At 38.8% G+C, this 26,116-nt stretch overlaps 1 protein-coding gene across 1 annotated transcript in view; it reads right to left on the reverse strand.

Annotated features, from left to right (window-relative positions):
* LOC108579057 (acetylcholine receptor subunit alpha-like) overlaps positions 1–26,116 on the reverse strand; it is a 115,761-nt gene that overhangs the window by 9,197 nt on the left and 80,448 nt on the right. The window contains exons 4-5 of the mRNA XM_017942491.1: positions 2,004–2,150; positions 1–19 (exon numbers count right to left, since the gene is read on the reverse strand). The exon at positions 1–19 is cut by the window's left edge and continues 134 nt beyond it. Of these exons, the coding sequence (XP_017797980.1) occupies positions 1–19; positions 2,004–2,150 (166 nt within the window). The remainder of the gene's footprint in view (positions 20–2,003; positions 2,151–26,116) is intronic.

A 26,116-nucleotide genomic window follows, 5' to 3' on the forward strand; every position in this document is an offset into this window, starting at 1 on the left:
TACTCTGCCAGAACTATATCTGTAAATATGGGTAAATTCATAAGTTCACTTTGAAGATAATGCAGATAATACAACAAAACTTATTTTCTAGCTGCTACTGTTTTCCTTTCTAATTGTAGGTATAAGATTCTTTATAGGACTATAGAGCAAAAGTATGGACCAGTGCAGTGCCGTTCAGTCATTGCCCGCACGAGCAGCGTATTAGGCTTCCTCGGGCGTAAACAAATCGGCGGGCAACAAGCCACGCCTTCTGAAGCAACAAGCCACGCCTTCTTGAGCAACAAGCCACGCCTTCTTGAGCAACAAGCCACGCCTTCTCGAGCAACGGTGCGTGTATGTATGTATTGGGTTGTTCGGAAAATTCGTAGCGAAATTTAAACCATCGTATCTCTGTTTCTAATTGACATAGTGATAAAAGTTAAACGGTATTTTCCTCGACAGTTAAAGGCGATTCCAACGCACGACTCAAATTATTCATAAGATGAACAGGGATGGATATAAATCGAACTATGTTTTCTGCAGCGGAGCGTGGATGTTGAATTTTTCGTGGCAACGCTCTACCGCAGAAAATATAGTTCGTCTTGGGAGTAATTCGAGGAGTACATCGGATTTATTTTCAAATAACGAGTAAAATACCTTTTGATTTTTGTCGCTATCTCAATTAGAAACAGAGATATATCAGTTTGAAATCTTCCGACATTTCGCTACGAACTTTCCGAACCACCCGGTATGTACTCCCCGTTCACCTACGAATAATTTGAGGAGTGCGTTGGGTTCGTCTTCAAATAACGAGTGAAATACCTTTTGGTTTTTGTCGCTATCTCAATTAGAAACAGAGACACGATGATTTTAATTTTTCCTACACTTCGCTACGAACTTTCCGAATCACCTAATAGAAACCATCGCTCGTTTTAAGAAGGAGAATGATATTCCCAAAATATGTAACACAAGCGTCTTTCTCCCGCTTCGCTTTAATGTATGCGACATCACTAGCCCGTGATTTCGCCCTCAGTTCTGCTCGCGGGCATCGGCGGGCGCCCTTGCCCGCTTAAAGGTCTGCTGAACGGCACTGGTATAGACTTTTATACATATAAATAATAAAAGATCACGAACTGTTGACATGTACACTGCTGTTCATAAGTATTAGGACATCTCTTATGTTCGTACAAAAAGTATTATATGATTTAAATTATACTTCTTCGACAAACTTAGTATCATTAGTAAAACTATACAGGGTGTTCACGCCATTAGTTTCCTGCGTTTCTCTCGTAAGTGGTAGATTTGTGAGAAAAATAGAGGAGGACAAAGTTTCGTTACTTTTTATACGCAATACGATGGCTTGAATAGATTGTTTAAATTTGCAATAATTTTCGCGTAATGACGATACTGTGAATTTTTTTAAATTGACAGCTATAATTCCTTTCATATTATACGAAAGCGGTTGCCGAAACAAGTTCAACGGCCTACAATAAGCACATTTTCAAACTCAATTCCATGTGAATGTTTAGCGTAGCATAATCAATGAACACAGCTATAATTCCTTTCATATTATACGAAAGCGGTTGCCGAAACAAGTTCAACGGCCTACAATAAACACATTTTCAAACTCAATTCCATGTGAATGTTTAGCGTGGCATAATCAATGGTACTATTAAGATCTTATTTTTATGTCGTTACACCATAGTACACTTGGTGTACTATGAAATTTTAAACAGAATCACTTGTTTCAGAATCTTAACAATTTTGTAATGGCTGTTTAAGTTTGTTTCACATTCAATAAGCGCCCTAATACTAATGAACAGGAGTGTACATTTCACTTTTTGTGTTTAGTACGTATAAACCATCGTCGTATTTATCACGCAATATTTTGCAGCGTGTACATTAAATTAGTTTCTGTATTCTCGTAATAATAAATGTAAAAAAGTTGCAAATGGAACGATTATTAAAACAGAATTGATTAACTTAAACTTCTAAATAATAAGTAAACGGTAATAAACATTTACCTATTTGTCTCGAATTTATACTGAGGTCTTCGCATAACCAATAACCGAGGAAGAATATGGATAAAAACTCTTTTTACCCAAGGAGCCATTTTGTGAGTTTGTGGCGATCGAAAGTGGACATTCAGCACAACCACCGTCACGCATATGCTGTAAAATAAAAAGAGCAAAAAGCAGATTTAGTACTATAAATGTTCTAATTTAAATGCAAATTTGGGGTTTCTTTTTTTAGAATGCTTCAGGTAGTACTTATTTGTTTCATTATCCCTATTTCATTTGGAGTGCTCTGATTGCAAAAACACGTAAGTTAACAAGCGCTTCAGACATTTTATTAAAACTTCAATAAGCGCGCTGCCAAGTAATTGCAGTTTTTGGCTAGCGACATAATTGACACTGTTTCGTGTACACTTCCATGATCTCCAATTTGTTTTCAAATAATGACACGGTAAAGCTCATTTAATTACGATGACATTATAGATATATTTGCTAAAACCAAAGCCAGAAAAAAAACCTTTAGTTATCAATTTTTTAAAATTTAAATTTGAACTGATTTATTTTTATACTTTTTTCATGCAAATATATGTATACGAATGCGTTACTTTTATTTATTAAAATGAGTTATTATGGAAATTTCGACGTTTATTTTTAATAAATTTAAAAAGAAATGTGCATGAATTTGTTCTTCTGAGATCTTGTAATCATGTTTGCGCTTAGGGCCTCCGAAGGTATGTATAAATTGCATCAGTATGTATTGGGTCAGTTTTACCTTTTACTTGTTCCTGTAACTCCGTACAAGGGTTAATCGTACAATTTCTTTCTTTCGTCTTAATATTTTTCTCGTAAACGTCACGATTCGTTGAAATAGTATATTAAAAAAAAATTATATATCATATTATCGAATGCAAGAAATTTGAAGTGTAAAAGTTGTGTCAGATTTAGAATTAGTAAGAGTCGTTTGTAGCTTCATTATTAACAGAAGAATGAGATTCTATGAAGAGAGATGTACATACATGCTTATACAATATGTGAAGAGTTTTAGGGAAAACGCAGATCTAAGCAGAACAGTATTTGTCAGCCTTCAGCGTTTTGGGATTTTCAATGATCAGGAAGGAAGAAGGAAATCTTCACGATGGAGTGAGGCAAATTGCCATAACGTATAACCGGGAGTGGCTGCGGTGAAACGACAGAATGTAAATCACACGAGGCCATTTATAATGGAGATTCGACGATAGCTGGCCTTAGCAGCCGGTACCAAGGAATAGACCACGATTTACATTGGACCAGCCTCCTTTGACTTGACTTGGAACCATTTATTGCTTCGGAACTCGCCTTTCTACATTTAACTTGAAATACCGACACCTTCTTCCTCCCCTTTTATGTTTGCTCTTTGTTCTCGCTTGTGAGATCGTATTAACTGATTGGAGTCGAATTGGAGATCTACTCTCGTGTTTTGCGTATAACATATTCTATTACCGTAAAATTATGATAACATTGTTCGAACAGTAATTCGTATAAAAAATTCACACGGATGATATTAATCTTTTTTCCTTGAAAATTAACGTTGACTTTTAGAATAGTGTTCAATCAGTTTACGTGAATTTAAGATATACCTACTCTTTAGATTTTTAGGATGTAATCAATGTTTTGTTTGTTACAGTTTTTAGTATGAAAGAAATTACTCGTTAACGTTTTCTAAAATGTACAGGTACACGTGAAGACAGTAGTTTCTAAATGATTAATGGAATAATTGTGCGTAAGACGAAAGATGAATATATTTTGTGTAAGTATAAATATTTTCCATGATGAATGCATAAAGGGAAGTTTTCAATACTAGAAGATTAGGATACTATTATAGATGAGGTGTCCAAAAATTTTTGAAAAAATTGCAATTTGTGGGAATCGTGAAGAAAACTGTAAATTTTTAAAACATACGTTTTGTAGATGTATGTCAATTATATGTACATTCTGAAAATGTCATCAATACAATTCTTAAACAATACAGGATGTTCTAATTTTTTCCAAATAAACTTTGTCAGTATGTTCTATGAGCATAAGAAATAAAAGAATGTTATTGTTGCGTCGCAAACGCAATCGTTGCTATTTCTGAGGGCTTCTAATTTCAAATCTTTTGTATTTACTTTTCCGTTCGAAGCGGTGTCGAGGACCAGAAAGTGTTTATGGACGTAGAAACTCGACGCTTCTGTGTGCCATACGCCTTCCTGGCGCCCGTACATTTCCTTCGATAGCAATTGACGTGTCGTAAAGCCACTTTACACATACACACAGATCAGTCCCGTTTGGGCCGCACACCCCCACTCCGTCGACTGGAGAAAACTAGGGTGGGCTGCGCACCCCCTACTCCCGGAGGACAGCCGAGGACGTGGGACGACTCCTATTCGTCCGCATAGGCCACCCCCTCACCTTAGTTTTTAGATCAAAACTGTACGAAAGGCCCGACGCGCCTCATGTCAAAAACAAGTTCAAAAAGATCAGCAACACAGTTTACGGCACAGTTCACACCTACACACGCATATTCAAACATTGAAAAACTCACACAATATTAATTTGGCGTGTGAGAGATGCGATACCCTGAAGCAATAAAGTTTAAGAATCGCGTCGAAACAGTTATATAAACATAGGTCGTTCCAAGCTTTACTAAAAAGTTATAACAGTAATACCAAATATGAAGGAAATGGTAACGAATGTGAGATTATGATATAAAATAGGAACAGATCAACGATATGTATACCTTAAATATGTAGTCTGTTCATGCGAGCTGTGTTTACGATCTGAGGTCGTTGAAAATGTTGAATGTATTTCATATTATTGTTATAACTTTCTGTTTACATATGTTTAAATAACATTTTTTCCTTTCTTATTGCCATAGAGTATACCGACAAAGTTTGGGCCACCCTGCATGTTGAAAATTCCTTATACAATGCTTTGCACGAATCGTCTTCCAAATTTGGAAATTAACCCGACTAGAATTTCAGTTAGGCATGCCTAAAGACGAATGTGGGCCTAATGCGGAAACGATTAGGCATATCTAAATACTGCAAGCCTAATTGTTACCGCATTAGGTCCTAATTCGGAAGGAATAATGCATGCCTACGTTAGGCATTCCTAACAGTTGCTATACGTGGCCCAAATGGGAGTGGCCGAGCGCACGCCTAAGTTAGGCATTCCTAACAGTTGCTATACGTGGCCCAAATGGGAGTAGCTGAGCGCACGCCTAAGTTGGGCATTCCTAACAGTTGCTATACGTGGCCCAAATCGGGATGGCTGAGCGCACGCTTAGGTTGGGCATTCCTAACAGTTGCATACGTGGCCCAAATGGGGGTGGTCGAGCGCACGCCTAAGTTGGGCATTCCTAACAGTTGCCATACGTGGCCCAAACGGGGGTGGCCGAGCGCACACCTAAATTAGGTGGAGTGGGGCTCTGAAACTTATATGTAGGAATATTTACAGACATTTACAGAGGTTAGGTCGCCATAAGAGAGCTTTCAACAAGATAAAAGTTTTTACAATTTAATCCATACAGTGTCTTGATGAGGTATTCCTCATAAGATTTCATTAATGTCTCCCAATGACAGCCTAATAAAGCTATTCTAATATGGGGCTAATGCGGTTGGCCCCGTTGGATAGTCATTGGGAAAGCCTAATGCGGCCCTAACGCGGCTTTCCCAATTAGGCGGTCGCGAATATTCCGCGTTGCATACCGCATGCGGGCCTAACAGGCAAATTAGGCTAGCTTAATGCGGACCTAATATCTGCCTAACTGAAATTTCTAGTCAGGAATTTACTCCGACTAAATATCGTTTTGGGCATAGTGTCTATATCTCGTTTTAAAATACCAAATCTTCAAACTCACTCCTCTGAGAATGCATCATTGGGATGAGATAATAAATTCATAAGAATAGGTCAGCTGTTTTGACAGTCGAGTTCAGTACTCGAGATAAACGTAGAACGGCCGATCTCCGTTTTAATGGCTGCACAATGCCTCTGCATTTCTTGGAAAAAGCAATAACGGCGCGCTTGAATGCACGCGGGAGTCGGTCATCCCCTTCAAATTCAACAGAGAAAAGAGTTCGGTTCCTTGGTTAGCCTCCGTCCCCGTCTCTGCTGTTACTGATCAATGTGTCATATCCACCGCATCTTTCCGTTCTTTCAGCGTATCAGAAAGGTTAGTATAATACCGCGAATATAAGAGACGAGTCGATAAATAAGTTACAGCTTCTCCCTAGAAAAAATACGAATGATTGAAAAAAATCTCTTTTATTAGCAACGTAAACTGACAGCCAGCTACTACTTTCCAACATAATCATCGAGTATCTGTAAACATTTGTCGCAACGAGGAACCAATTTATGAAATCCGTTCTCAAAAAGTTTGCGTTCGATTTCTCGTAACCATTTTAAGGTTGTTTCTTTCACTTCGTTATCTGTACTGAAATCCTTCCAAGTCATATCTTTCTTCATTTGAGCAAACACATGGAAATCACATGGTGAGATGTACGGACTGTAAGGTGGATGTTCTCATTGTTCTCGTTGAAATTTGGGCAACAGTGTTTGTGTCACAGATACAGAATATGATCGAGCATAGTTGTGGAGGAGGACAACTTTCCTCCTGAGCTTTCCGGGTCATTTATTTCTTTTTTATGGCTGTTCATAGATGATTTAACCCTTTCGTTACTAACGGTGACTATAGTCACCCATCGTCGAGCGCTCGCTGTGTCGTAAACATGTCCCAAGCCATGTCATAAACTGTTTGGTTGTCAAATGTTTTACATTTCTTTTTTATGCCTTAAAGGGTTATGTAGATGTTAGGACACTTCAACGTTGGTATGCAAAATTCAAGATTGGTAACTTTTCACTGGAAATGAGCCAAGAGGAAGGCCAAAGAAGCCCGTTGATGATAACGTTTTAAGAAAAATTATTGAAAACAGTCCACGGTAAGGAATATGAAATTTTGCCGCATCCTCCCCAATTCACTCAACCTTTCCACAACAGACTACCATTTCTCCAAACAACTGAACATTTTTTGTAACAAAAAAATTATTCCGCAATGAAGACTCTGTAAAAGTAGCAGTCAAAGAATTTTTTCATTCAAAGACTAATGATTTTTATATATTTGGAATAATGAAATTAGTTAATCCTTGAGAAAAGTGTATACACTCGTGTGGAAATTATTTTGGTTAAACACAGAATTTTTTTAAGAAACAAAATGTATCTGAAGTTTCATTTCAAAAAACGATGTTTCATATGCATCAACTTGATAACTGTAATATTTAGCAAGAAACTAAATAATTAACCGTTTAGTGAATTGCGATACACGAACGTTAATAATTGCTTAACCGTTCGTTATTCGAAACGCATAGTTTTTACGCAATTCGTCTTCTTTGTCCCCTTTTCTATCGAGCTCTATTATCTATTTCCCATTGGTACATTCGCTTCTTCTCTCCTCCTTCTCCCTTCGTCTTTCCTCGTTTTATGTATTTCGCTTCTTACTCGTTGCTCTTCTTATATTTTTTTGCAAAACTCTTCCGCGGCCGGGCTTCAGCCACGAAGCGTTCTTCCTTGGTAACTGATGGGCAACGATGATGAAGCGATTCGGAAATGTGTAGGGCAGCAGTTCTTCGTCGTGACGTAGAAAATTCCAGGAAGAATGAGAGTAAAAAGCATCGTGGACCAAAAACGCTGAGTTGAGAATCTTTTGAGACTTCGGTTTCATTAGGTATCGTCGGGCGATCGCTTTTCCGCCCCTATCAGCGATTCATGCATAACTAACCAACTTTGGTTCTACTTTTATGCGTCGATCGATTGGTCTACTGGAAGTTTCGGAAACATTTATCTCTCAATTGCGCCATTCAATCCTATATTACACGCGTGGCTTCTTTTTCAACGCTGTTTAAACATTTCTTTTCGTATTGTAGACTAATTGAGATTTTAATTGCAAGCATTCTATTGTACGCTTGCGAATTCTTTCGTTTTAACAACTAAGGAATGGATTTAACGGATAAACATTTATATACTGTTTTCATAAATCTAAAAGTTTCATTTCGTTTCTTGACTTCTCTTTTTCATTCACAAAAATCATTGAAAATGACGTAGCTCAAAGTTTTTTTTTCAGCTGGCAGAAGTAGAATAAAAAAAAGAAAAACTAACCAGCCGATTGGTCTGAAATTTTAACACGTTATTCTATAATACATACTGCTAGCTCTCGCAGGTACCAGATTTACATTTCCACGTTGAATATTTCATGTGTTTTACATCGGAAAATTGTGTCGTATACCTCTCTCCTATCTTTCATTAGTTTTTAGTCATCTTGCCTCCTTTCCTTAATTGTAAACAAATCCGCATCATCCTAACGTTAGTCACCCCGAAACCTAGTTCATTCACAAAAATCATTGAAAATGACGTAGCTCAAAGTTTTTTTTTCAGCTGGCAGAAGTAGAATAAAAAAAAGAAAAACTAACCAGCCGATTGGTCTGAAATTTTAACACGTTATTCTATAATACATACTGCTAGCTCTCGCAGGTACCAGATTTACATTTCCACGTTGAATATTTCATGTGTTTTACATCGGAAAATTGTGTCGTATACCTCTCTCCTATCTTTCATTAGTTTTTAGTCATCCTGTCTCCTTTCCTTAATTGTAAACAAATCCGCATCATCCTAACGTTAGTCACCCCGAAACCTAGACCTCCACATCATCCTTTACTTTTACTCATCGCTGAACCTAGACCTCACCGCCTAAAAAAATGGAAAATTTCGATACTTATTTTGTTAAATTTTAACTTATATTGCTGATTTTATTAACTGCGATAGCGGCACTGATACCGATTAAAAATCTTTTCGATTTTTTTGTCTTGGATGAGTCTGTGAGCTGAAATCAATTCTATCCTTACCTCCAGATATAGCATTAAAGAAACAATTGAAAAGCTGCTTAAAAAATTGTTTTGCGTGCTTTATAAGTGTCTCTGTTGGGAAAGTGGGTTTTAAATAAACTGCTTCAGCTTTTAATACTTGGATATTTTATACCTCTACGCATCGGAAGTGACTTCCTTCTGTTATTAATGTCTTGAGAGGACTGACTCTACCGGGCACGCAGAGTCGGTCACACGAGGCATCGATGACCTCATCTAACAGGGGTGCGTTATCACCTTACTCACATAAACAGTGTGAGAAACGGTATCTCCGTTCATCAAGAGAATAAGAGATTAGTTTTTCTTTGGTTGACGAGTAAAACTAACAGTCTCAATAAGAGAAAAAAAGTTTAACACTGCCATCCATTGCACGCACCGAAAGAAAAAATCTTGAATTTTGCCAAATTTTTCTTCGTGATCACTAGAATAACCTCTAAGCGTACTTTTATTTCTGACTGCTATCAATGATGTCAGGACTAATGTCCCTACTCCGGTTAGAGTTTCAAGTTTCCTAGGCATGGTTACTCCTACGATTCTCCCTCAGGAGAGGCGGGGTGTCTACGAAAGATTTCCCCCACGTAAAAAAGAAAAAGGAAAAAAGCTTGGTTACTTCATTCCACTTGGTTACTCATTCCTGTCAATTTGGATTTTCTTTTTCATTTCACTATGTAAATTCATCTGAAAACTAATCTTCACATGTCGCAGTATAATTAGGTCATTCCATAAGGTCGTGCCAAAAGCGAAAAATATTTTAATGAAAATCCAAGGAAGTACTATAGCGACGACATAATGGTCTTACCACAAAAAAAAAAGGAAAAAAATTGTGGAATGAGAAGGCGTTTACGTTTTTTTTTAAATCAAATTTAAAGGTTCATTGAAAATATTGACCTAAATTATAAAATTCGATACGAACTTAAGGGATGACCAAATATTACAGCAAACTGGTAGAAGTTCGTATTTGCTAGATCCAATCGCGATATACGTCATCGAGAAATGAAGTAACGAACGTAAAATTGTATACGTATAATTGTGTAAAAGATTATACATTCCATTTTTTGCGTCGCTTTATCTCATGACGCGGTCGAAAGTCGTTCTTCTTGGATACAAAGGCTGCACGAATTCTAATCGCGTTCGAGAAACCAACTTATGCCCCTAGAACGGTATCCAGAAAAAGAAAGAGAAACTTATAGCGCTGTTCGAGCGATAAAACGAATCTTAAACCTACAAATCCCAACAAACTTTTCAAACTGTAGGAAGAATTTATACCGCATCTTTATTTTCATTGCTCTTTTCCTTTTTCAGTAAGGAAATTAAGACGAAAAACACTTACAGCATTCCCTGCTGTTCTTACCTCGGTTATCTTCCACTGCTCGTTACGAAGTCTGTCTCTGTTTTAAGATGCAATTTAATTAGCGTGATACGTATTGGATTGCAAACGATATGTTAAACGCGAATTAATTATTCTCGAAGATAAGTTCGTTACAGCGATTACGGTGCCATTCTTGTCACTGAGCGAGCACGGCTGTTCCTGCGTTTTGTTAATGGACGAACTTAAGGGGGTAGGACCACTCTGAGGCTTCTAAAAATCGATACAAGTTTGGACACCTTTTTCACAGGTAACTACTAAATGAAAAGTTCAAACTTTGTCAGAGGATAGAAATGTAACTTTCAGCTTTTTCTCTAATTTTTAAAAAGGAGAAATGTCACAAAAGGGAGGAGTCGCTGCGAAATCTCTTCTGCTGGAACGTCGATTGCTGGCCGCCATCGCTGGCAAGGAAATAAAAAATTCTGTTTGGTTTATAAATAAAAAATTTTTCAACACGTCAATTATTTGATCTTTTAGAAATGTTCAGTTGATTCTTTTCGTTAGAAACTACCATCGTTTCTATAATGATCACAATTTTTGTAAACTCGTATGCTACACTGTAGGCGACACATTTTTATTTATAGATCAAAAGGACTTTATTTCAGACGTTCCAATCTTTGCCGGCGATGCGATGGCGGCTAGCGATCGATGTTCCAGCAGAAGAGGTTTCGCAAGTGAATAACTCCTCCGCTTTGTAACACTTTTACTTTCTAAAAATTGCAAAAACAGCTGAAAGTTACGTTGATATTCTTTGAAAAAATTTGAAACTTTTCATTTACTAGTTATTTATGAAAAAAATTGTCAAACTTTAGCTAGTTTTAGACGCTTGATGGTGGTATATCCCCTTAATGGATGAACTTAAGAAGCGCGTTTAAAATTGCTATTAAGGATACTTAACGAAAGGAAAGAGCATCCTGTTACACTTAGGAAAATCGAATATTATAGGTAGACATGCTGAGTAAGCAAGTACTAGCTTTACGATTTCGAGAATTGACGCAAACTTCGTGATTTTTTAAGCTCCCGTCATCTCAGAATATTATCGAAGATCACCTCGTTGCCGTCTACCTTCAAAGGTGTGACAATCCAGAACCTCCTTAATCGAGTTGGAAAAACACACCAACCACTAATTCTTGGATACCTCAAAACAGCTCCGCCCAAGCAGGCTCCATTAAATACTAATTTTCTTGTCTCCTGTGCTTCGTTTGTTTCTCTTAACATACAAGTCGCTCCCTTGTCATGCGCCAGTTATGCTGCAGCAATACGTAAGGTTCTTTTGCACATCGTATTCTCATTTGTAACACGCAAGTCGCTCAATTCATATAACATAATCGATTTGTTGAAAATGAAGGTTCTACTGAACTAATTCACACTAGGTTAATTCGGTGTGCAAATACGCATGAGTGATTTTTAAGCATTGTTAGTAGAGCATGTCTATATTTTCAGTCTGTAATTGTGCTAATAACTTCACTCACAAGGGAAGAAAATGAAGGGAAAATGAAGAAAAACTTGAGACTTTGCAGAAGTGTAGTTCAACTGATGTTAGTAATGAAACCATTTTTTATTCCGGCAATGAAACGATCCTAGGAGTGAAAACAGCCCCTAAAAAAAAAATGGCGAGTTTTCATACGAAAACGTAGAAGATATGGAAAAAAGTTAGGTTTCTGATATCCTATATTTAAGTGGTGAAGAATTTTCGAAAACCATTATATTTTTCAAAATTTACCCTGTCACTCTTAATTTTTTGTCTTAATGCCAGACATTCGAAAAGCACACAACTTTGAATTTAACTTGTAACGTCATTATTTTATTCATTATATATCAGAAAAAAACATTGTTATTTTGTTTCAAATTCGTAAACATCTTGCCGAAATAAGTAATTATTGTGGAATGATTTCTCAAAATTCCATTGGTTTATGTACGTGTTCACACAGAAATTTAATAAAATAACGTTTAAACCATTTTTCTCAAATCAAGAATTTTTGAGATATCGAAAATATGAAGATTTTCAACTCCAATATTGAGGACTACTTTCACACCTCAAACACGGAAATCTTATCTAGAGACTTCTTATATTCTTCCGCCACAGAGGAGCATCTTTCCTTTCTAAAGGTTCGCAAAATTGAGTCCAGGGACAGGCTTCTGTATGTAGTGGCCACAAGTGGTCCGAAGAGGGCCGATGTTCCCTTTGGACTAGTTTCGATCGAGGCATTACGATGGAACAAGTGAAAAACGGAAACGCGACAACCGAGCGAAGGTTTAGTTCTTTAAGTCTTTTTTTCGTTTCCATATCAGGCAAGAAGAAATTAATCACACTTGTTTTTTTTTTTTCTCCTATAATATTAACACGTTAAGCGCCAAGACTGTTTTGTCTTCATTTCCGTTTAGCCCGCGATATTCGATTCCGCCGATATGCTGGCGGCCAGAGATCTGTGTAAGGTTGCGATAAGACTACATGTGTTTTTTTAATAATACCCGTTAAAATTTTTTTTTGGTAACAAGTAATATTCAGGTACGTTCTTTTATGATCTCTAAATTATTTAAAATTTATTAATAGAATATAATTTTTTCAATTGTATATCGTCAGTCAACAGTGACTGACGCGGCCCGAACGAAATGTATACTGTCAGTCACCGGTGACTGACATGGCGCTTAACGTGTTAATAAACGTTTTCTCGGACAAAACCGTTTTCGTCGGCGGCGAAGTGGTGGCCTGGACTTTGTAACCCAGGAAGAGAAAGCGCGCGGGTACCTGAGGGTCCCATAAACTAAGCCCATTCCCCCGGAAAGTCGAACGAGGGGGCTCCAACGGCTTTTGGGAGCAACGCGGAATACGACGCGGAGAGGACACTCTGGAAATAGCCGTCGAGCGAGACGGACACCGGAGCACTTAGCAGTCGCTTAGAACTATAGTTTAATTCATTTTTCGTCAATACCCTATCCTGTGTTAAATTCATTTAAGTTGTGCTTACATATGTGACGGAAGCGATATAGCGAGGTCGCAAATTAAAGCATTAAACGGCGACACCGATTGATGTAGCCGCACCCAGGGCCGTGGGTAATTTGTGAATTGAAATTAAAAATTACAATCTTTCATTTAATCAAGTCTCCGTCGCCTTCTGGTCAATAGTTGTTCGCGTAATTGGTCAAAATTAACCTGCAGCTGTCAACGATTAAGGCGCAGACAAATTTTTTAAATACAGTGCAGTTGAAAAAGGAATTCTAAGGTAACTTTGAACGACCCTGTGCTAGGCTCGAGCTCCTTATCTCCCTCAAATTGCTGTTTTGGTTCTCGGATTACCTGTATGTAATTTGACGTCTGACTGTTTTTTACAACCTCGTGTAAGAAATGCGAGATTCCGGCGGCAAAGTGGTGGCCTGGACTTTGTAACCCGGGAAGAGAAAGCGCGCGGGTACCTGAGGGTGCCATAAACTAAGCCCTTCTCCCGAAAAGTCCAACGAGGGGGCTCCAACGGTTTTTCGGAGCAACGTGGGATACGACGCGGAAAGGACATTCTGGAAATAGCCGTCGAGCAAGACGGACGCCGGAAATCTTAAGAAGCGCTTAGAAATAAAGAATAAGTTATTTTTGGGATACCGCACTATCCGGATATTAGTTCTTTGTTGTCTAGTGTTCCTTACACTCGCTATATCGTTTCCACCGACTGTACCATAATTGCAAACGAATGACCCCACCGATGAAATAACGTTTTGGTGCTCCGTCGACACGGTTTATGACATAATCGTGAAGAAAGGCTATTTTTCAGTCCAAGGTATGCACTAGCTTATTGTTGGCGTTCTCCGACTGTTTCATACAAAGGTATGTATATCTTGATGTGATAATCACCGATTTTTATTAAACTTTGGTATATAGTAGTTCCTGAAAAAATATTCGACACGTACTTTTTTATCGGCAGTCGTCCACAGTTAAAGGGTAAAAATTGGAGGTAGTAAATATACACTGTTCGCCAAAAAAGTTGCAGCACTCAGAGATTGGGGATGCACAAATTTGGAAATCGTTTTTCGAGCTACTCTACCAAATTTTAATCATTTTTACTTTTCAATACCCCAAACAATATATGTATGTAGATTTCAGATCTGTGCGATTTCATTTTTAAGGTGTTGCAATTTTTTTTGGCGAGCAGTGTATTTAGCCTAATATCTCCAAAACTATTAGAGACAGAGGAATAGTGTAAATTGACGAATTTTATATTTTTCAACAGCAAATTGGAAAAAGAAAAATTTTTTTAATAATTCTAACCGAATATGTTTATTATATTTATCTTTGAGGGCGATTTTCACCCCTTCAATGTATTAAATATTTTTTTGAGTATTACCCTATACCAAAGTTTCGTCAATATAGGTGATTATCACTTCGAGATGTTCCCCTGTTAGCTAGCAAAATTAAATTTATTAATCGGGGTTTTTTAAATTTCGTTTCGTTCGTCTTCGATAGCTGAGGACGTATCATGAAACTGGAGTTTCCGAAGAGTGTATCAGAAATAGATTGTAACAGTTCGTTAAGCCGAATAGCTAGAATTTAAACAAACCTATATACGAATTTAAAATGAAAGTACTCGAACAATTAGGTACGAGTTTTATAGTTCTTGAACAATTACAGTCACAAGTATCAATCACACAGCAAAATGATCGAAACATTTCTATTTTCAAAATGAAAGAAAGACTTCCGGTCGATTTAACACGTTCGCGACGGGGCCTGAATTCACTGGCCGCACCGTGGGGCGGGCCTGCTTTTGTGCTCGGTCCCATCGGGCCGGCAGAGTCCCCGGTGGTACATGAACCATTGCCGCGTTATAGCAACTGACACGTTTGCGGCGGGCCTGTATTTAGTGGCACCGCCGTGGGGTGGTGCTGTTTTTCGCACTTTCTCCCATCTGACGGCGCTGATTTGAACTAAATCATATGTTACGTGTTTCAACGTGGGACATTTCTGTATGTACCACCGGTGGCTCATCCCGTCCCATGGGACAGACAAGAATGTACCACCGGTGGTACACAGTGTTAATCATACAACTCGACGAAATTTACGAAATTTCAAGGTTAGGTTAAAAGTAAAATTTAACAAGTTCATGGTAATTTATAAAAAAAAAAAAAAAACACCAGTTGTAATTTTTCTTGGAAAAGTAAAGAAATAATAAGCTGGTAATAAGGTAAGCTGTCAGTGTAAGAGATTAAAAAAGGAATTTAGGCGACAGAACTTGTGGCAGCGAAGCGTGAGGAATAAAGGTTAGAAAAGGGAGGAGAAAGGCGGAAAGAAAGTTCTTTTGTAATTGGTAGGACCGCATCCGAACTTTAAATAAGTTCAAAACTTGAACGTTCGCCACAGCATCTCTTCAGACGTCGATCGTTGCATAAAACGGCGAGACGAGCTTTTAAAGTGAAAGCTTTAGAATTGTGTAATAGAGACTTACACGGTTCTGGATGGCGTACGACACATAGAATTCATAATGGAATCGCAATTGTTTCGTAAATATTCTGATATTAAGTAGTGCTTACGGAATGAAATAATTACACTACCTTTCAATAATTATACTGTATATGTATACAGGGTGTCCCAGTTTTTTTTCTCGATCAGACTTTGTCAGTATGTTCTGTAGGTATAAGTAAAAAAAAAAATGTTGTATAAACGTAGGTCATTCGAAGCTTATTTCGTATAACAACCGCACGTCCGTTACCATTCTCGACTGAACTGTAGTATTTGGGCCCACGCCTATTGGGTCATATGATGCATCGTTGGAAAGCGTTAATCATTGTAGGTATTATAGATGTAAGGTTTAATGATTGACAGTTGTAGGTTAATTTTTACCAATACGGCAATTGTTATTGAGCAGAAGGCGACAGAGGTTTAATACCTTATAGCTTTGTGTTTGCTCCCACAAGATTCGTGAAGCCGATTATATAACAAATAATTCTTTATTTGCAACACAGTTTTTAGATAACATTAATACAATATATAACTAAATTCTTAACGGTTAATTATGTGTAAGTCCAATGTCCGAAGGTGCAAAGTTCACCAATTTGTTCATAAAATTCTATTTGTTAGCCTCCAGATCTTTTATAGATTCTCGTCTGTCCATTTGGGTCCCTTGACCGGGGTGAGTTTTGGGTGGGAGGCCAAAACTCCCAATGAGATTAGGGCCTTGGTCAACGCCCAACGCCAACCGCTCACCCTCAGGGAGGGGGTTGTTCTATGTGAGGTACGCGTCACTTGGGCTTATGAGAAAAACCCAGGGTAACGGTACGGCTCGCTCGCGAGAACGTGCCTGGGCTCGCGCGAGTATGTGATACGTCAATTGCTATTGAGATGCACGAAGAAACTCCAAATTCTCCGCTTTTATGAGAGGTTTGGAGCCCTCCTGACGATAAGGAATAATTAACGAATGAAACATTAAACGCGTATTCAAACCTTAATCTGAAAAATAGCAGAGTCGCGTCCGTATCGTACACCTGGTCTAAACTTAAGTATCCTTAACACTTTGTGATATGGATTCTCCGTGACCAAGAAACCGCGTGACTCACCGGCCTACCAGGATTATGTAGGTATATAGACAAGGGAAGCTTCGTTCGTGGGGAAGTGAAAAATAATTTCACGAACTACTATTTACAAGTCGCAGTGATTCGCGTGCGGCTTGTGAACGGTGATCGTGTGCGTTCGGCAATGTTCGGCCCAGGAACGAGTCGGTCGGCGATTCTCGTCGTGTACGAACAGGGTATTCGTGAACGGTCGGCAGTGCTCGGCTCACGAATGATTTAGTCAGTGATTCGGGAGCGTTCGGCAACGCTCGGTTAGCGAATGGTTCGGGAGTGTTCTTTTCATACTTCAATATAAACCGTGAAAGTTACATACATATATTTAGCATTGGAAAATAAAACACTTTTTCTTTATTCGCTAAATAATTGGCTCCATGAACAGTGTGGGAGCCAACACATATCATGACTCAGTTATATTGTTCTTGTAGTTAATATTAATGTATTTTTTCGTATACTCACTTAAAGCATCATGACTTTCACCCTTACTTTCATTCTAGCTAACCCGATAGTTTCTTTGGCAGTTTGATTTCAGCTAGAAGTCGTTTGTCTTTAGACAACATCAGTCGTAAGAACAGTATCTTCGTTTTGTTTAGCGAATCACTGCTCCAGACACCTCGGAAGATTGATGGCGACTCGTAGTGCGCTCTCTTGTTCTTTCCCTTTTTGCTTGATCGATCCGATCTAACGACGGTTCGCATAATGTACTTTACCGACTAATGGTAAATTTGGCGTCTTCATTTGCAAACCGACTGGGCTAAAAGAAGATTAGTTTTCTTGGTATGTGAGAGGAAGAGGCAAAGAGTAAACGAGACTGATCTGGCTGCTAGTATTTGAAAGTTAAATCGTGTTCAACTTGCAAATCGTTCGTTTCGGCTCTGTTGGGAGGAGGGAACGAAGTTCGTTGATTACTCTGCAGCACCCGATTGAATCTTAATTGGGACAGTGACCGGATCAGAGTCTGTTCAGCTATACCTAGGATTTTTTAGCTCTACCTGCCACTTTCAATCTTTATCACTGTATCGAGACAGTATTGATCTATTTTATGCCGTTTGTAACGGTTTAAAAAAAAGTCCGGTTCAATTTGAAATAATGATAACTATAATTTATTCGTCAAATGAATAAAGTATCGAGAAATTTTCCAAGTTAGGATTTATACTGTTGCAAACGAAGTTGCGCATCTATCAGAATATGTACATATTAAATTTAATTAGTTGAGAAACAAATTAGTTGATTATTAATACACTTGCATACATATTACAAGTTGACGAATTGGCTATTTTTAATTATACTAGAAATTAAAAAAAATGTAATATGTTTCTAGAAATTGGAACTAATCTAAAATAAAATTGTTTTAGCCAAATTGAACTAAATATTATCACTTTTCTGTTCAATGTACTTTTATTTATTCATAAAAAGCTACTTAATGCACAATACTGTTCAAATCAGTTAGGTTACATGTCTAAAAATTTCTACGTAAAATTCAATAATGATTATAAGAAGATATTGCACTATTTTATGACTATTTTGCTTCAGGCAATTGGGGTAAGTGATATTTAAAGTAAAACAGAAAAACTAAAATACAAAACTCATTGTAACATTGAGTTAAAATCATTTAAGAAAAAGTGTTGTGTCGCAACACAGACCAGTTAAGGTTTCGGGTTTGCAATACGGTCGCCTAGCTATGCTGTTCTAGAGCGACTATTTTTCAAGATCTCTTGTTGATTCGATACCCTTCAAGTGAGATGCCTAGGCCTAGAAGACGCTTCTGCAGTCCATATGCCTTAATGGTTTTTACACACTGAATACCGATTGACGTGTCGTAAATCTACGACGTGGTGCAGGATTAATTAGTTCAAGTGCAAAATCACTTCACGCTGTGGGTGTACCTCCTACGCTCCACCACCAGAGGGACGGACTAACGACCAATTCTCACTAGTCTACTAAAGGCTCCCGTTTGTATATATGCAACTTCCGACCTGACTCTAACAGTCCTCTCGTGTCTAAGGCACGGGTATCTTAAATAGCCTTCCTGACAAGTACAGTAGGAAGAAGAAGGCCTAGGACGAAACACGCACAACCTTTCCTTTTCCACTTATCGTCTATCTCTCTTACTTCCTGCCTTACCTAACCTCTAAAACGCTTCTGAGTCTAACTGCTGCCCGCCAAAGTGCCATACCTACCACCCTTACGGACTTTAGACTAAATATATAGGATTGTCCAAGGATGAGAAATATTCTGATTTGCTCATCACGTCACTGTCCATTCCAACAGAATTAGTAGTAGATCTTCAACAATCAAGGTTTGTTGTTAAGGCGATTGAGTGTATGACACCGACGACTAGCAGAGCTACTTTTGAAAACATCTTTAATTAAAGCTTTCTTTTCCTTCATAATACAATTTACCGTTAGGGCTAAGAAGTTAGAGCCTAGAAATTGTATTGTAGATTCTGCGGGTCAAATAATTTTAACGAGTTGAGTTTGTAGAGGTAAATTCGCGTGCCAAACACGTGATAGATTCATTCAGCATCAATATATCGTATGCAATGGTGTTCATTTCCCTACTCGGGGAAGATGTTTACCAGGCTTTTGGTACGGCCCTGGGTGCCGCGACATCAATTGGTGCCGATTCTTCAAAGTTGAATTTACGACCTCGCTATATCGTGACTCTACTGACTCGACTTGCTGGACAGACTGTAGAGTCCTACTTCTGCTCACTCAATAGCGATAGACGTGTCGTAAACCCATAATAAAGGTTCCTCCGTAGACCTGCACCCTTACCTTACTCGCCTCCCAGTTATCAAGGTGGGCGGGATGTTCAGAGTCCTAGGAGCTCTCCATGGCCTACGGTTTCTCCGAATTTCGTGTCACCGCCCATGCTCACTAATTTATTATAAGTAAACTACTTTTAGAATTTGTAGACAGAACCTGTAGAACTTCGAAACTAGCGAAAACAAGCAGTTTGCATCGCGTTCTTCCTCGAAGTACATCAGCTTAATCAGAATAAACAAGCAAATCGGTTAGTACGTCAGCACCATTTGTACAAATTTTACAGTCGTCAACCCGAGTTCTATTTAATAAGAATCGCGGGAAGTATGTGAACAATTGTTATTAGTTCATCATTGAGTATATTAATTAGAGCTGTTAATTAGTTAGTGAGTTACAGTAAAAACCTTGGGAGACAAGCCACTTTAAATGAAGGAACCTCCGTGAACTATCGTGAAAATTTATTCCTTCAAGCAGGGGTCACACAAAATTAATGTGGCGTGTGACGGCGTGCACTCCAGTACGCTATAAAAAGCAAGGAAAGCAAAATCAGCAAAAATAACGCAGCTTAGCGACATGCTTGGACGTTTCGAGTAGCTCACTTAAATACAATACATTAAAAAAGTTTGATGGAGTAATATGAACAATGAAGCAAAAAGTTGATATATTTGAATAGTTGTAAAATAGATCAGAGTTTTATTTGGAATAACAGTTTCTGAAAATATAGTCGAGTTATTCTAGCTATTCCAGAGACACCAGAATTTAGATAACTCCCATATCGTCTGCAATGAATCTGTGGAATACTGAATTGTTATAATAAGTTTGCATATAAATATTTATTCAAGTATGACTGTTAGGTCTTCATTGGCACGGTTTATGGCACAATCGTAAGGAAAAGCTATTTTTCAGTTCAAGATTCTCGTTTATTGCTTGCATATGTCATGACGAAGGAAATTAGAATTAATTAGGATTTTTAGAAATTTGTGTCTTTCGATTCCAATAGCTTAACAGAAGGGTGTCTTTGGTTGCGATAGTTCGATGACTGAAGGGTTAAACCTAGACGGAATTATGCACAGTTGTCTTTCGTCTAGTTTGTGTTAGCATAGGAACAGTGGCGGCTCGTCCATAAGGGCTGCAGCCCCTTCAGTGTGAAATTGAAGCAACTGTTATTTTCTTGTTTGTAGTACAATACCGCTTTCTAAATAATTACCTTTAGTTTTATTAATGATATAATTTTCTCAATCTATATTGGTCTTTTTTACTTTTATTGCTGCAGTACAAATTCTTACGGATCTCCCTTCCGTCCCTGCCCCTTCAAGCAAAAACGTGATAAGTGCACACTGGAAGGATGCTGGCGACACTCAATAGTCACGTTGATTGATAATTCTTTGTTCGTTGATTAGTATCTATCTAAAATCGCTACAAGAAAACTAGTATTTTAAAACTTGGAGAAAGTCACCAAAGAAACATCAAATAGCATACTTCTAATTAAAATCTTTCCGGTCGTCCTTACTTAGTTTAGGACAGAGGTCGGAAATCTCCAAGGGGGAGGAGTATCGCCTCCCCAGGGCCGGCAACCCCGGCCCGGATACACGGGACTGTGAGTCCCTCCCACTATGGTCCCCCAGGGAAAGGGGCGGCGCCGGGCGTGGTCCCCTGGTGCTGCCGTGCCTACGGGCGGAGTTCGGAGGGGAGGCAACGCTACGCCTCCTCCCCCGAGGCCGGGGCGCTAGCCGACGGCGCAAGATTTCCTCCGCGTAAAAAAAAAAAGAAAAAAAGAGGTTGGCAACTTTTTGATTGAAAAGGGCACTCCGAATGGCTGGCTTGTGATAAAGGACACTTTACCTTAATTTTGCTGAAAGGGATGTTGTAAGCTTAAAGTACATTCGATACATATTTATCTATTGACAGTCCTTCTAAGTCAGTACACCACTGTTAGGGCCAGGTGTATTAGGCTTACACTGCAGTCGATACAGGACACCCTCAAGGACAACTGACTCATCGTAAACCCACATGCCGCGAAAAGAGGGACCTAAATTTTATAGACCGGTTTCCCGAACAAGGGACCTTTGTGCGACGTTCTACAGGTCTTGTTTATAGGATGAAGTGCATAACCTGTAGGCGTTACGCAATTGGGAAGCCGCCCCATTCTTTAATTGGGACATTTCCAAGTCCCACTTTTCTGTCTCTTCCTCTAAGATGTGACTTGGAGGAAGGATTTTTAGGACGATGAGAGAACGTGTACTCACTTCAGAGAGAAGGCTTTTGAACTTTAGACAGAACCTTTTCGGACTCCAAACAGAACGAACACTTGTGTACTTCAAAGAGAACTCTGTCGGACTTTATAAATTCGGACTCTTCAACTTTGGACTTCAAACGTTTCTTTGTACTAAACATTGGGACTTTATAGTTTATACAAACACGGTGTGAACAAATAGTGAAGATATAAAGAGTGGAATAGTGAAGAAGAACGGTTTGCAAATAGAATTATTGCAAGGTCAGATATATAAACTCTTTTTTATTGTTTTCATGTGCAGAATCCACCGCCAAAACGGTTCTGCGTATATCCAATTCCACAAATTTTTGGAACTAACAACCACGTACAACTACTACAAAGCCGGAGTGTTATTTTTAACAACCGCGGGCACTAATAACGACATTACGAGTTGTAATTCGCATTTGTGAGGAAAATTCAACAGAGCCCAAAATGAATTTCTCTCGTTGACACGGTTAGGTTTTCGTGTAGTTGTTATTCGTGATCTTCTCCATCGCGCCGTAATCGTACGCACACTATCATCTCTTCATCTTCCCTTTATATTCACAGCTGCATTACTACTCGCGATCTTTGTGAATGTAAATGCCACTCGTTGTCCTCTTCCCTTCGGGGATTCACGAACAGCACGTTTCTACAGAAGTGAATGCGCCTTTGTGTCGACTTTTGTACCCCGTCGGCCGTCGCCACGTTTTGACATCGGGACACTATCGCACGCTACTATCGTCTCCGCTTAAACCGTGACAAGTCGAGAACCAAGGAAGAGTGCCACTCAAGGCGATGAAATTTACTTAGCGAGAGTAATCACGTCACGGTCCAGTCGAACAGACTGTCGCGAGAAAGAGCAGATAATCATTGCTGAGGAAGGGAGGGACGAACCTAAAGATAGATTCGGCCCTCAAACATTTTCTACGTGAACTTTTAGAATACCATAAATATTTTATTGTCGCAAGTATTTCTCTGGTACGTTGCAAATCTATATCCAAATGTTTCTTTTGTTATTTTTTAATATGACCATTTCGGAGTATACCTGGTTATTTCATGGTTTCCTTGAGAAAGGTGATTAACCCCTTGACCTATGATTTCTTTTCTGACTATGCATCTAAGCGTCAGCCATTTACTCTTTCAATACTGTATCAGGTAACAAAAGCTAATCTGTTACAGATTAATTACATTCAGTAATACTCAGTCTTACAAATTAAAACGAAAGTTAGGATTACAATTAATTCTTCTTACTAATATAACTATTTTTGTCACATCTTGACCAGAATCTCTGCCACGAGTCTGACTCGTTGTTATAGGTTAAAGGGTTAAGGAGGAGGGACAGTTAGGAAGACAGTCTTATAAACACAATGTCACAAACCAGTACCTACAATTAGTGAGATAAACGTCAATAAAAATTAGCGCTATTTAGAGTTCCAAAGATATAATAAATGTCCAAAGGACTAGCACTGTTTTTCTATGTATTAAGACCAATTTGTTGGAGGAACTAACCAAGTAAGGGGTCCAGTGCAAGAGGGAGCTATGTAACAAAATGTTGCAAAATGAGATTTTACCTTCAAAATTTCTCCACACACTTTGATGCAAGTAAAAGGCACGGAAACATGTTTTGTCAAATAAAATATTCTGTAATAACAACAGTTTTTGTGAAGCTTCTATTTTAATTCAATTTTCAGATTTAAGCATACAGAAGATAAAATAAGAGATCAAACATATGTATTCCCAGATACACTACCTTCATATTAAGAAGTTTAAATAAAGAAATAGCAGTCTTAATTACACAGTTTCTATTCAAACACTACTGCTTATAAAAGCTTTAATATAGCTCCTCCTTACACTTGACACCTCGATTCATTGAAATTGGTGTGACATAATATCGAATAATAGTACTTTTGCTGATCCGAATTTTAGAATCTAACTATTTTACATTTCAAACAGAACTTTGAACATTGCTCAGGAACATCATTAGGATTCTTGTAATTTACATTTTACGCATTCACTTGAATTTTCAATCTCATAGTAACATCAAATCATTGTTATTAAATACACATTTATCTTTATGTTGGCAAATATGTGTTCGATTTATTTGCTATCGCAAATAATGCTATCGAATTATTTGCTGCTCGCACATCGACCGTGCGAGAGCCATTACGCAGTCCTCTCGCTAGAAAACACCCTTGCCTTCTACACTCCGTGGTCGTATCCTCTCAGGACAATATCGCTAAACTTTAAGACAATACAATGTCCAGCTGCTTGCTCGAAACACACTCGTGTTTCTTGCAAACAAGGACACTCGATATCCACGTAACTTCGAGTCAATAGCCATCGCCGGGTGTCTGGATTGCGTATCCTCGCAGGCACTCTCAATGACCATACGCGGCCAAAGTCCCTGTCGTAAATCGTTGGAAAGTGTAATAGCGTCGGGCTATCTGCCTTTAACGACCCTTAAAAATATGTCATGTGCATTGTTCATGTGTATATGTAGAGGGGTTATTATTAGGGGTGGAGAAATATGTTGAGAATGTGTAATGACGTTTAGTTTGCGCGGAGCCTTTGTTCCCGTGTGAGCTGAGGTTGCAAATTGATCGAGGTGTGGGACACGGTTGCAGTAGCAGGAAAAGAACTTTTACATTGTTGAACGGTGAGTTTTAAGTAGCAAGATACTTTTATTTCACTGTTCATCCTTGAAACTTGAATGCACACATTGTTGCAGTCTCCATTCGCGAATGCAACATCGATGGAACCACTATTTCGAATGCAAAACACTGTTGTACGCGTTACTTTTCAATGCAACATTGCTTGAAGCATTATATTTGAAAGCAAACATTGTTGGAATCTCTATTTATAATTGCAACATTATCAGAAGCGTTATTTCGAACGCAAACAGTACTACAAGGACTTCGCTTGAATGTAACATTGTTACAAGCGTCATTCTCGCTCGTAACATCGTTAACTCATATTATTTTCGAACGCACATTGTGGCAAACGTGATATCGAGTTTGCAACATTGTTGCAGCGAATAGCTCTCGAAAAACGCACATTGTTGCACGGCGCGTCGTTTTCCAACATTGTGACTCTCGCGAGCTCCCGAAAAAAGCACATGGTTGCAAACGCGTTATCGGGGTTTGCAACTTTGTTGCAGCGAGTCGCTCCCGAAAATTGCACATTGTTGCAAACGCGTCCTCGGGCTTGCAACTTTGTTGTCCCAAAAAATTGCACATTGTTGCACGACGCGCCGTTTTGCAACAATGTGCAGTTTTCGTGAGTGATTCGCGGCAACAAAGTTGCAAACTTGATAGCGCGTTTTGCAACAATGTGGTGTTTTCGGGAGACCGTGCGCGACACAAAGTTGCAAACGGGAGATCGCGTTTGCAACTTTGTTGCCGCGAATCGCTCCCGAAAAAAGCACAAAGTTGCAAAACGGCGCGTCGTGCAACAATGTGCAATTTTTGGAACAACAAAGTTGCAAACCCTAGGACGCGTTTGCAACAATGTGCAATTTTCGGGAGCGACTCGCAGAAACGAAGTTGCAAAAGTGAGAGCCGCGCTTGCAACTTTGTGCTTTTTTCGGGAGCGATTCGCGGCAACAAAGTTGCAAGCGCGATCTCCCGTTTGCAACTTTGTGTCGCGCGCGGTCTCCCGAAAACACCACATTGTTGCAAAACGGCGCGTCGTGCAACAATGTGCAATTTTTGGGACAACAAAGTTGCAAACCCGAGGACGCGTTTGCAACAATGTGCAATTTTCGGGAGCGACTCGCGGCCACAAAGTTGCAAACCTGATAACGCGTTTGCAACAATGTACTTTTTCGGGGGCCGCGCGGGGTCACAATGTTGCAAAACGGCGCGTCGTGCAACATTGTGCAGTTTTCGGGAGCGGCTCCCGGCAACAATGTTGCTAATTCGATAACACGTTTGCAACTTTGTGTCGCACGCGCGATTTGCGAAAAAAAGCAAAATGTTGCAAAACGTTTTGTCGGATTTGTCGCTACGATAGTAGGGACCACGATATAGCGAGGTTGTAAATTAAACCATTGACTTGCAGCACCGATTTATGTCGGCACATTTACAAGGAACATTATTCAACTGATGATAAAATCGCACAGATTTTTTACATAGATCGAAGGTATGTATATGTCACAAAGGTCACTAAAATGTGAATTAAAAGTGTTACCAAAAGCTGGTCTGACATATCAACAAATGCGGAAGAAAGAAATGAAGAAAAATGAAGGAAAAGAAGAATCT

Source organism: Habropoda laboriosa, unplaced genomic scaffold (genome assembly GCF_001263275.1).
Source record: "Habropoda laboriosa isolate 0110345459 unplaced genomic scaffold, ASM126327v1 scaffold42, whole genome shotgun sequence".
NCBI classification, from domain to species: Eukaryota; Metazoa; Arthropoda; class Insecta; order Hymenoptera; family Apidae; genus Habropoda; species Habropoda laboriosa.